Source organism: Paroedura picta, chromosome 3, assembly GCF_049243985.1.
Source record: "Paroedura picta isolate Pp20150507F chromosome 3, Ppicta_v3.0, whole genome shotgun sequence".
Taxonomy (NCBI): domain Eukaryota; kingdom Metazoa; phylum Chordata; class Lepidosauria; order Squamata; family Gekkonidae; genus Paroedura; species Paroedura picta.
Genome location: NC_135371.1, coordinates 138,097,573 through 138,110,080, shown reverse-complemented (window position 1 = coordinate 138,110,080; position 12,508 = coordinate 138,097,573). Strand labels below are relative to the sequence as shown.

Below are 12,508 nucleotides of genomic sequence, written 5' to 3'. Positions count from 1 at the left end.
CAAGAGGATGCTGAACCATTAATAAGTACCCTTTGGGTACGATCTGTAATTCCCCCGCCTCAAGTTATAGGGATACCCATTTAAATTTTTTCCCATACTCCAAGTCCTTCCCTCCTCCCTCCATGGTGCCTGCCACACACTGGACAGCCTCCTTACATGCAAACTGCAGGTGTCCCATCGAGGTTTCCATCAGCTATACTTTAAAGCAAGTTTACATAAAATGCTTGTACAGTCTGTACCCAGCCTACAAGGTCAGGTCTCAGAGGGTGGCTGATTTTATACAGGCACAATTCAAAGTGTGGGAGACTTAGGAGTCAGCATAGTTGTTTAGGGAAGTAAACTAAGAAAGCAAGAATGAGTGTATGTATTGCGTCAGAAATAGCAGTTCCTACCTTGCCCTTTACTAAGAGCATCCAAATACTCCATACAGCCTCCATGCATACATGACAAGACGTTCTACATCTATGAAGGAGAGCTCACTCAAGGAGTCCTGCCCCTCTCACACTACATTGTGATACTGGTATGCCAAGAATTCTCCCTCACCTCACTGATCCTCCATGTCATCCTCAGCAGCACGAGTGGGGCTGAACACAAATCTCTCATCTAAGGAAAGTAAGAAATCCGAGCCCCAGTGTGGTGGAGGATGGACTATTGTATAAGGGACCAGGGAATTCCTAAGGTTCATATGCTCCCTCTGGGGCTGAATTTGCTGGATGAACTTTGACCACTCTCAACCTAAAGTAGTTTACATAGTCCCACAGATAACTAGATCAATACTACTGCTATTAGTTCTGTCAGAAATCCTGATGGATTGGATGTACTTGGGAAATGGTGGTAACAGAGGAGGGAAATGGGCCAGACCACGGAGCAGGTAGACTAGAAGAGTTGGTTTTTATATGCTGTTTTTCTCTACCCGAAGGAGTCTCAAAGCGGCTTACATTTGGCTTCCTTTTCCTCTCCCCACAACAGGCACCCTGTGAGGTGGGTGAGGCTGAGAGAGCTCTGATATCACTGCTCGGTCAGAAGTTTTATCAGTGCTGTGACCAGCCCAAGATCACCCAGCTGGCTGCATGTGGGGGAGTGCAGAATCAAACAAGGCGTGCCAGATTAGAAGTCTGTACTCCTAACCACTACACCAAAGCCCACAGAGAGCTTGAGTTCACACTGGGGAATTTGGCTTCCTTTTCCTCTCCCTGCAACAGACACCCTGTGAGGTAGGAGAGGCTGAAAAAGCCCTGATATTACTGCTCTGTCAGAACAGCTTTATCAGTGCTCAAGGTTACCCAGGTGGTAGCAAGTGAGGAATCAAACCCAGCTTGGCAGATTAGAAGTCTGCATTCCTAACCACTACACCAAGCTGACTACCACTTAGAGGGGTAAAATTTAATAATGCCTCTCCTGAAACAGTGGAAATTCAAGCAAGCTCTTGGGTTACATGAATGAGGGCAACACTGGCTGGGAATTATTTTTCTGAGATAAAGTTGGAATATGAACTCATTGTCAATAAGGGCCATATCAACAATATTTTTAGAATTATGCCAACGTGGTTGTTTATTGTGCTGCAGGCTGCCTCAGAAGACTGAATGCCAGCATACAAGCTTAGTAAGTACTCACTACTATTACATCTCATCCATATTTTTATGTCTGAATAACTATGCTTAAGGCCACACTTTGCTATTTCCATTCCACATAGGTCCCAATCCATTGAGCTTTGAGAGGTAAGGATGGCCAGACATGCTAATAATTACATTGCTGCTTCCCGTGTCTCAGGCTATAGAAATTGGGACGCTTCAGATATATTTGACTGGTTTAGGTAGCTGGGCTCCAAACCTGAAACATATAAGAGTTTTGTTTTTTCCTAATCCAAGCGGCCATACCCATTAACTAAAAATGAGGCTACTGTCACCAGAGGTGGTTTTGGCATTTACATTTTATTAACCATTTTTTCATCAATTGTTTTACTCTCACATTACAATCTTGTGGTGGTTTATTATTAAATGTATGCAGTCTTCCTTGTAATTTTTGAGGGAAAATAAATAGAGAGACGTGAACTGTGTAGGTAGGATGCATTCTGGAGACTTGGTTAAACTTCATGATTGGCGCTCCACATCAGACCTGTGAAAAGGCACAGCCCACATATACACATGCTTGATGAAAGCTGACCGTCTGGCATTAGTTATTCTTTTTAAAAAATATATATATATATATACCACAACCATGGTTCTGGCTGCTCAAGCTGAGAGGAAGCACAGGGGATCTTGTTCTTGAAACAAACACACTGGATACAGAAAACCAAAAAAAAAAAATATTTCTGTTCTTTTAAATTTTATGTTGGTTAAGTCAGTTAATACATGGATCCCAGAATCTGGCTTGATGCTCTTTAGCAAAATCCATCATCTTTCTGTCTTTCCCTGAGTTCATTGCCGCTTACTACAGAGGACCGGCATGGCAATGGTGGCCAAAGACTGCATGTTCCACACAACTGGCATGATGGTCAGCAGACTGCCGTGTCACATCATCTCCTGTTTATTCCCATAATTTAAATTTGGTGGACTACAAAGCAGGTTTCCAGCCATACAACCAATCTTCCTTGGTCTCTGACCAACATTCTGGCTGGTGACTGTCAGCATACAAAAAACATAACATATAACAGGGCCTTGCTTGGGAGAGCCAGGAGATGGATTCTGCAGGCATGGCAAAGCTGACATCCATAATGAAAGATTAACAGGATGGTTCTCTACTCTTAATGCTATCATAATCAACAACATTATTGATAAGACTAAATTTCTATGACTCTTGGCAGCTTTGTGGACAACTGGTAGTGTAGCCACTGCCTTGACAGCCGCACAGTTTCTGTGGCAGCCCTGGAACAATGCTTTAAGAGGCTTTCTTGTCTTTGTGCCATTTGCTACTAATGCAATTCTTTTCTAGGGATTATCTTCTCTTGGGATTTGAAGAGATTGGAATTGTCATCATGTAGGATAGGGATGGTGTGTGAGATGAAGCCAACATTCTCTACAGAGAGGAATAGCAGTAATTAACTTGCAGTCAGCATACATGCATGGCAAGCACATATACAGGTAAGGCAATATGTACAGCTGCCCCTCTGTACAGCCTTGGTGCAAATGCCTGGAGAAGAGGAGGGAGGGTCACCTGGCACAGGCCTGATCTTCATGTGTGTGCAAGTATCTGCATCCATTACCAAGCTGAATAATAGCACTTCTACAAAAGGAAAGCATTCACAGGTGGGTGGGGGAGTTTTAAGGCAGTGGTACAATGATCAGCGAACTCTTTGCTGTCTATGCAGAGGTAGCATCCTGTTTCTTGTGCTCATGGGGTTTTGCTGTAAGCAAAAGGAGCAGAGGGTAGCTAGAGAGGAATCGACTGGGCCTAAGAGAAGACTGTCTCCTGTTCTGTCACATGCACTGTGGCAACTAAAAATCCACACACTGGTTTCCCTATGGACACCAAAGAAGTGAGGGTAGATATCTGCTTTCAGCCAACCCTGCCATATTTTCTGCAGCATCAAGATTTTCTCTTTCTTAGGATTCCCACTAATTCCCTTTGCCTATGTCAAGTGGGACTCTGAATGAGAGAAAAGGTGGCAAGTGACACACAGAGTAGAAAGATGCCCAGACTGTCCAAGACCAGGAGGCCCATTGGCATACAAATGCCCGAATGCCAGGGCTAGCACTTGGCATGAGATGGGTAGCAGTCGCAGACGTTCAATGTGGAACAATATTCATTTTTTTTCTTAAGGAAAACCCACTCATCTTCCAGGCAGAAGCCATCTCAATGAGTTCATAGGAGTCATGTTTTTAAAGAACTAGAGAAGCAGACTTGTGGAAGGAGGTTGATCTCACATAAAACATTAATTACTCCTTTTCTGTAGCTCCTGGAGGTTCTGACTGTGATGAAAGACAGAGGATAGCTTCACTCCCTCCCCTCAGACTCAAAAAATCATCAGTAGCTAAAATCAGAAGAAAAGAAGTGTTCAAGTTAAAGGGATTGCACAGCAGCAGTAGCAGCAGCAGCAGCCAACACTAAACATTCAAGTCAATAGTTTCACTATGTACATCGTGAGATATGGTCCCGCTTGCCAGAAGATGTCCTGCTCTGACACAGCAGCCACACACTGTTATCTGATTCGCTTCTCCACAGAGTACACTGAGATGTAGTAGTCATTGCTTCCAACTGCCAAGTGGGGCTGTGGAGAAAAAAAAGGGACATATGTATACAGGCGATACTTTGTACTTGAAGCACTGAATGGGCATGTTCTCATTGATAGCAACCCCTGCCCAATGCATGCAGTGTCTTTTTAGAACTCTAGAAGGCATCATTGCTGAACAGTAGCACACGTGGCATAATGGACTGAGCCAGTTCATTGCGAATGCATGAAGGCAGGGATGGGCCCAGGGGTAGGCCCAAAGGGGTAGGCCAGCATGCTTGATCCTGCTGTGCTGAAGAGCAGGGCAACTGCATGTAGAATAAAGACCGACCTCTCATTGACCCATTATGCACGGGGGTTTTAGCGCACATTCGGGGTGGAATGGCGGCGACTAAAATCACCGATAACACACGGAGCCGGCTACAACCGGCCGCAGCTTCGGTGCATGCCGCTGAAAAAGCCGCGTTAGCGAAACGCGGAAGAAAGCACAGCTTCCGGGTGACCAGGGCACAACCAGAAGCGGCGCCCGGATCGCCGCGTGCATAATCGGTTACTCTGGGTTTTGCCGCTGTCGCGCCCCGCCCCGTGCATAACCGGTGTGCGTCGCGTCTTCCCCCTCCACGTTTTCCATGTGACCCGAAATCGCCATTTCGGCGGCCGTGCATAATGGGCCATTCTGAAGGCTGCATGCTGATGCCTGCCTAATGCTCAACTAGATCACTGCAGTGAAGAAAAGCAACAAACTGTCAAATGCACATGAACCCTCCATGTTCCTTACCATGAGTAAGTAGGCTGGGCAGTTCTATTAAGAGTTAGGATACATACACCTAAGTAACAAGACTGGGAGTCCGGAGAATGATGTGGCTGCAATTGTACAGAAACATACTATCTAGCTCCTAAACTAGTGGGACATACAAGTCGTTTAGAATTTAACTTCCCTTTTTCTTTAAGAAAAACAATACCAACCAAATACCTGACACATGTGTCTCTGAGCCAGGAAGACTAGACCATGTTATTTCCCACACTCATACGGTTACATTATATGGATTTCACCATAATAGAACAGGCTCAGACCATGAGAAGTGGTTCCCATGCTGTTGGTTAACACATGAAGCAGACCACTGAAGAGGCTGATGGAGGTTTCCAGTTACTGGGGAGGGGACGTCAGCATTGTTGCGTTGTATCCACAATCACCTCTCTACTAGGCTTTTCCCTTTAAAACAGTGGTTCTCAACCGGCGTAATGCCACGGCCCCAACTGCAGTGGTGGTGGGGATGGCGCGCGCATGCGCATGGGCGGTGTCCACAGGCGCATGGGTGTGTGTGCATACGCACAAATGCACAATAATCTGGAGGTGCTGTGGAGGTGGCCAGTGCCATGGCTCTGCTGCTGCCCGCCGGCTTCTGCCGCCGCCGGCTACCGCCACCACTGCAGTGTCCACCAACCTGGCGACCACATGGAAGGGGCCTGGTGACCCCAATTAGGTTCGGGACCCCTAGGTTGAGAACCACTGCTTTAAAATGACAATTAACTCAAAAGCAGTTTCTGTAGTACTGAGAAATCTCTTCCTTATTACTCTTACTAAGTTCTTTTGCTTATTTCCAGAAGATAAGAAATCCACCAAGATTCACAGTCACATATCAACTGTGCCCTATCCTTCAAGAACCCCCTTTTGTTCCTCAGCCTATCATCTGCTAGAAAATTCTAAATTCTGCTAACTCCCCCAAAGTTAACAAAGATAATTTTAGTAAAATCTGCAAATGTTTGCAAATTGAGCTAATCACAAAAACCATTCAGTGACTTATTTTGACCTTTCTTGATAGTCTAAATTTTCAGGTTTTAGAAATGTAAATTACATGCTTTGGAAGCAGGGTTGGCCGCTCTGAAGCAGCTGGTCTCTCCCACTGCAGCCAGCGCCGCGCCACGGGGGGGGGGAGAGGCGATGGTGTCAGCGTGCCGATGGGTGCACACACGCAGACGCGGAGCTCTGTGCCTGTGTGTGTGCGCCCGCCGGCGCTCTGACGCCCACCCCTCCCTCACGGTGCTGGCTGTGCCGGGAGAGACTGGCTGCTTTGGGCGCCGAAGTGCCCAATCCAATTTGGAACAGCTTTACTAGCTCTGATTTTGTACACTTGTTCTCTAATGGAATGGTAGAAATATTTTGTGACGAAAAAGGAGACTGACCCAGTGCGGATGGAAAGCTAAGCAGCTGATGGCACCCACTCTCTGCCCCATAAATCCATCATAGTATTTGATATTGTTGATCAGTTCACCATTCCCATTGTAGATTGCAGTAAATTGATTCATAGATCCACTACAAAAGAAAAGAGAGAACACAGTAAACCAATGATGCTACAATGCCACTCCTGAAGTGTGCAGGCAGGTCAGCTATGGACACAGATAGCATTCAAAAAAGATTCCAAACAAAAAGCTTGTATAAGCAGAGTGGTTTGTTTTTAAATCCATGAAACCCAAGCAGACATAAGTGCTAAACCAGTATCTGCTCACTTCCAGTCATCCTTGGATGTCTGCTTTAGTTGCTGCTGCTATTAAGGCTAGATGGTCCACAACCTCAGAAAGGGCCTTCTCCATCAAAACTCTGGAACTGCCTCCCCAGGGAGGGATCTCAGAAGCTAAGCAGGGTCATATTGGGATGGGAGGGCACTAAAGAATAGCAGGGTCATCACATGGGAATGGCAAACGTCTCTGAATGTCTCTTGCCTTAAAAACCTTATGGGTGTGACTCGACGGCAATAACAACAAACTGTATTTTAGTTTAAACATCTAGTTTAAATGTTTTTACTTCCACTGCCTTGGACTGGGTGAAAAGGTGGCATAAAGATATTTTAAATGAATAGTATTGCTGAAAGTCTGGAGAAGGTTAAACGAACTGAGATGCAATCCAGCCCGAATGGAAGTGTTGTAGTCAGGACCACATCATGACTTCCATGCTCCCTAGGCACTTCTGCTGTCATGTGGGCCCCTCCCACCATAATATCAATACTTAAAATTGTTCTTGATATAGCTTTTGGCAAAAATTAATAATTCCTGGGGCCCCCGAACTTTTCATTTTTTTCTGATATGAGAAAAAAAATTAAAACTTTTTCTTCAACTCTGAAACTTAATTTTTTCTTTGGAATGTAAAAGAAATGAAAACATTTTTGTGGGCGCCTCTAAGTATTGTGGGCCCTAGGCATCATGCCTACTGGGTCTAATGGATTAGTAGGCCCTGGCTACTACAACTTGTCCAGACCTGGGTGGCCTTGTATTTGCCTCTAGGTAAACAGCAGTTAGAATTCACAGAATCACAGAATCATAGAGTTGGAAGGGGCTATACAGGCCATCTAGTCCAACCCCCTGCTCAACACAGGATCAGCCCAAAGCATCCTAAAGCATCCAAGAAAAGTGTGTATCCAACCTTTGCTTGAAGACTGCCAGTGAGGGGGAGCTCACCACCTCCTTAGGCAGCCTATTCCACTGCTGAACTACTTTGACTGTGAAATTTTTTTTCCTGATATCTAGCCTATATTGTTGTAGTTTAAACCCATTACTGTGCGTCCTTTCCTCTGCAGCCAACGGAAACAGCATCCTGCCCTGGTTATCTTCTCACTCGCAAAGGCTAGTGTACCACCTGTGGCCACTGCTGGAGAAAGCAAACCGGATGACTGACTTGCATGTCTTGGTATTGTCTATACCAAACTAGTATACTGCATTCTATGCTTTTGAAGACATTTCAGAAAGTAGAGCCAGTCCAAAATCCAGAACGTTAACTGGGACTCACCACACTATTTTACCATCACCATTGAATATCAGTTTGTTTTGTGACTTGGTAAGTAGTAAGGGCACCAACCCCTGTACTGCAGTCTGCACTGTGAGGTCATTCACGGGGGCTTCGCTTTAGGAACCTCAGTCTTACAAATATGATTCATGGGATCACGAGCAACAGCCTTTTTTGCTGCCATGTTCCCCGGGAACTTTACTGGGCTCCTTCTCTTTAGGCATCAACTGAAGCCCTTTCTCTTTTTTATCCTTTGTTTTCATGCTGTTATTGGTAATTTTACTAAATGTTTTTGGTTATAAATGTACTTGCCTTTTTATATTTTTCAAGCAGCTTGGTATATGCTTGGCATAGAAAAAATCAGTGCTTAAATATATCATTAGGAAATCTTTCAGTACAGTCCCACACACCAGCAGGCGCCCAGCAAAAGATACATATTCTTTATTTGACATCCAGGGAAGGGTGGAGAAGAATTAAAAGCTAGGAGAGAGACTATAACCATGGGGTGATCTTCTTGGGTGAAAATATCAAACTGCTGAAGCTGAATAATAAGTCTGTTATTCAGATGTGCCCTTGCTGATCTCAGAAAAGAATGCCGACATATTGAACTATGGCGAGCAACCTGAAATCCCAAGTGCTAAGAGCTCAAGGAAACATGCAAGGGTTACAATTCCCCAAATGAAAAGAAACTTCCTTGCTTGTGCCAAGGAAAAGAAATGAAAGTGGTTGTAAGTGGTCTCGCTTTGGTGGAATGGGCAGTATATATATTAAATTATATGTTGCTTCTCTCTGTAATTTGTAAAGGGAGGGGGAGAATTTGGTAGTATTAACTAGACACTTACCATGCAAACAGATTAGCTTGTGGGTGAATATCGAGAGCTGTCAGGCCCTTGACTATCTGAAGGACCTTCACGGATTCTGGCATTCTGGGGTCGAAGAAACGGACATCTCCGTTGACACTGCCAACAGACAAAACAATCGAATATTACCTGCATGCTGCAATCTGGAAGGCAAACGTTATTGTTCTAGATCTTGGCCCCCAATGCCAGCAAATATTTTGTGGCTATTGCAATCTATTTCAAGGCAGCATTTGCAAGGCCCTAGGTCCTACATAAATAACGTTTGCTCTTGATGCAACCATACTTGTTGGGTAACTTGAAGAACACTGTGCCGTATTATCTGTGCCAGTGAACTGACTCCAGATGGGTAAGCCTTAGACATATTTTTGCCATGCAATGGTGATGTGAGTGGGTAATTAAGATCACAATAAGACTAGGTTGATTCTGTAGCAGGTTGATTCTGTAGCAGCAGCACCACTCCAGGCTGCTACTGGTGTGGTGGAGCTGCATGCTCCGCCACTTTGTGTGTCCCCACAGGGGAACTTTTAGTGAGACGCACCTGGTCTGCCCTGGACGCAGCCAGAACAGAATGGTTCCACTGTGGGGGGTGGGATGGAGGGGGGTATTGCAAGGGGGGGGGTTTAAAATGCCTCTTAAGTGTACAGAGGTCTTTTCCTCACTGGTTAAAAACCTACAACCTGTCCTTGCAAGAAGAAGGCCTGTGAGGTATGCAGTGCTGGCTGGGGGAGGAAAATAGAACTTGGGGTTTGAGAAAGCCAGGCATTGTACTGCTGGAGGATAGCAACCAAATACATGTTCTATTTCACTTCTCAATCTAAAGGGAGCCCAAATGTGAGGTTTTTTGAAGTCAAGAGGGACACAAAAATGTGGTGTGACATGTGTGTGTGCTCAGAATTAATCTTTGTCTGAAGGAGATCAGCGGCCCTGGGGATAAAATGTCAGGCTTGTGTAAGTTAAGCACACATTTGCATCAATATCTTACAATGAGTTAGTGAATATGCTTGTATAACAAATTGCAGGCAGAAGAAAGTCATCAAATCGATTTATACCATAATTACAAAAAACATCAAATCAGAGTGTCAGGATATTAAATTTAAGGCAATTGCAGCTAAAGGCTGACTTGCACATTAGGGAGAATGGTCATAAATGGAATTTGATCCCCCCCCTCCAAATGAAGCAGTAACTCCATTCAAAAGCCTTCAATGTCAACAAAATAATGTAAAAGCCAATATTCAAATATATCAGAAGGTAATGGAAAATCTTTAGCTCTGTAGTTAAAAGTGCATGTTGGTCAAGGTGCCAAGAACCCAGTGCACACTGAATCTATCAACTCCTGGTGTGCTTCAGCTAAGAGTTTCGGATACAAATAGAGAAAAAAACCTATCCCAAGGCTACTAACAACATTAACAAAAGTAATATAGGATAAAGTAAAAAGTCTCTTCTTATTATAAAGGTTTATTGTATCATCCAACCAGAACGGGTTCCAGATATCTCCCGTTTTCAAAGGGAATTTTCCTCAGTGGTTGTTCCTCTCACTTGTGCGAAAATTGGTACTTCAATACCTCTATTCAATCTCAAAATGTTAAGAATATAACCCAGCCTTTGGCTCTATACTGTAGGGATGTTAGTAATCCAACTGCTCCCCAACTGCTTTCTCTTTTTGTGTAGACACTACAAACCATCCCTTTTGTCTGTAAGAGTTTGGGATATGCAGGTTGAATGCAGGTAGAGAGACTGCGGTTGCTTAAGATGTCCACGTTCCATCTGGCTTCTCCATTTGCTTGTTAATTTGGTACAGAGAGGGCATGACACACCCTCAAGACCAGCCCTTGAGGGGCCCAGGGAAATAATAGGAGAAGGACTCCTGTAACATTCCTTTGTTAGAACAGTGGAAAAGTCAGGGAAAACACTTCCATTTGGGTTGTAAACAATAACCACCTATATGGATGTTAGTCTGACATAACATTCTACAGCATTCTACACCTGTCAGCGTTTGTTGGCAGGGGCTCATGGGAATTGTAGTCCATGAACATCTGGAGGACCACAGGTTGACTACCCCTGTTCTACAGGACTGAAAAACCTGTAGGGGAACACTTCAACCTTCCGGGACATTCAGTGAGGGACCTCAAAGTAGCTGTTTTATTGCAAAGGAACTTCAAGAACAGACTGGAAAGGGAGATTGCAGAAATGCAAGTTTTACAATACTCAAAATAATGGCATATCCTGGACGAAACAGGGACATAGGGTTTTTTAAATCTCACTATGCATGCTAATCTCATTCAATTCTTGTATCCACATTCCTTACAATCTCTTCTTTTTATTTTATTTGGGACAATGTGACTGTAATGTGATGTCAGTAATATGTAATGTAATTCTGAATTTAACTCTCTGGTCTCAGGACAAGATACTTGCCAGCACAGCTTGTCACTTGCAGGGATGCTTCCACCCTTGGTTGGAGACAGACGGGGCAAGCAACTAGTCTCTTTTAATTATTTTTTTCACAACTGAGAAAGTGTCTGCCATTAATTATTAACACGGACAGATTCAAGTGGGTAGTTGTGTTGGTCTGAAGTAGCACAAAAAAAATTGAGTCCAACAGTACCCTTAAGACCTGAGAATTGTAGTCCACGGACATCTGGAGGGCCGCAGTTTGACTACCCCTTGTCCATACCCTTCTATCCTCTCCATGACCGTTTAAGCACTGGAGGTTTCATGCTGGGCTGCAAGCTGGTGTTTTAGTCGTGGCAAGTTGCCCCACCTCTTCCTGCACCCACAAGGGGGAGCATTTGGACGAGTGTACCTCATCTGCCCCCAATTTGTGCTCCTGCATGGGAACTGGGGCAGTGAAGTTCCCAGTGCATAAATGGTCCATTCTGGCCTCTGTGAATAAAGTTTATTCTACTCATGCTTCTCTTTCTTCTCTATCCCTTGCTGAACCAACCTCTTCATCACAGTTATCTTCCTTTACTCCTTTTTGTTTTCCCAGTATTGCTTTGTGTTGTTTCATCTACTTGTGTAATAAGGTAAAGGTAAAGGTATCCCCTGTGCAAGCACCGGGTCATGTCTGACCCTTGGGGTGACGTCCTCTAGCGTTTTCATGGCAGACTCAATACGGGGTGGTTTGCCAGTGCCTTCCCCAGTCATTACCATTTACCCCCCAGCAAACAAGCTGAGTACTCATTTTACCGACCTCGGAAGGATGGAAGGCTGAGTCAACCTTGAGCCGGCTGCTGGGATTGAACTCCCAGCCTCATGGGCAAAGCTTTCAGATGGCTGCCTTACCACTCTGCGCCACAAGAGCTCTAAAGGTTTCCCCTGTGCAAGCACCGAGTCATGTCTGACCCTTGGGGTGACGCCCTCTAGCGTTTTCATGGCAGACTCAATACGGGGTGGTTTGCCAGTGCCTTCCCCAGTTATTACCGTTTATCCCCCAGCAAGCTGGGTACTCAACTTGTGTAATAGATTCTCTTTATTAAATTCTCCTTTTCCTACAGGTCTTCCTACTGCACATTTTAACTTTTCAGAATATCTGCTTTTCTTACTATAAATGTTATATATTCCTATTCTGAAGAAAGTTTCTCTTGACACTCTTTCCTTCTCTAATAAATGTTCTATTTAGCCTTTTCCATTCAAAAGTCCAACTTTGCTCTTAATTAATGTTTCAATTTACTTCTAAATCACCATTACATCCCTTTCAGTCAG

The 12,508-nt window shown here is 44.4% G+C and overlaps 1 protein-coding gene across 5 annotated transcripts in view; it reads right to left on the bottom strand.

Moving 5' to 3' along the window:
- Window positions 1-1,912: 1,912 nt before the first annotated feature.
- The window catches only part of RPTOR (regulatory associated protein of MTOR complex 1), a 520,373-nt gene continuing 509,777 nt past the window's right edge, over window positions 1,913-12,508 (bottom strand). For all 5 annotated transcript variants that reach the window (XM_077328221.1, XM_077328217.1, XM_077328219.1 and 2 more), the window contains 3 exons: window positions 8,789-8,905; window positions 6,353-6,482; window positions 1,913-4,207 (listed from right to left, as the gene is read on the bottom strand). In XM_077328221.1, coding sequence (XP_077184336.1) covers window positions 4,139-4,207; window positions 6,353-6,482; window positions 8,789-8,905 — 316 coding nt within the window. In that variant the 3' untranslated portion in view covers window positions 1,913-4,138. The remainder of the gene's footprint in view (window positions 4,208-6,352; window positions 6,483-8,788; window positions 8,906-12,508) is intronic.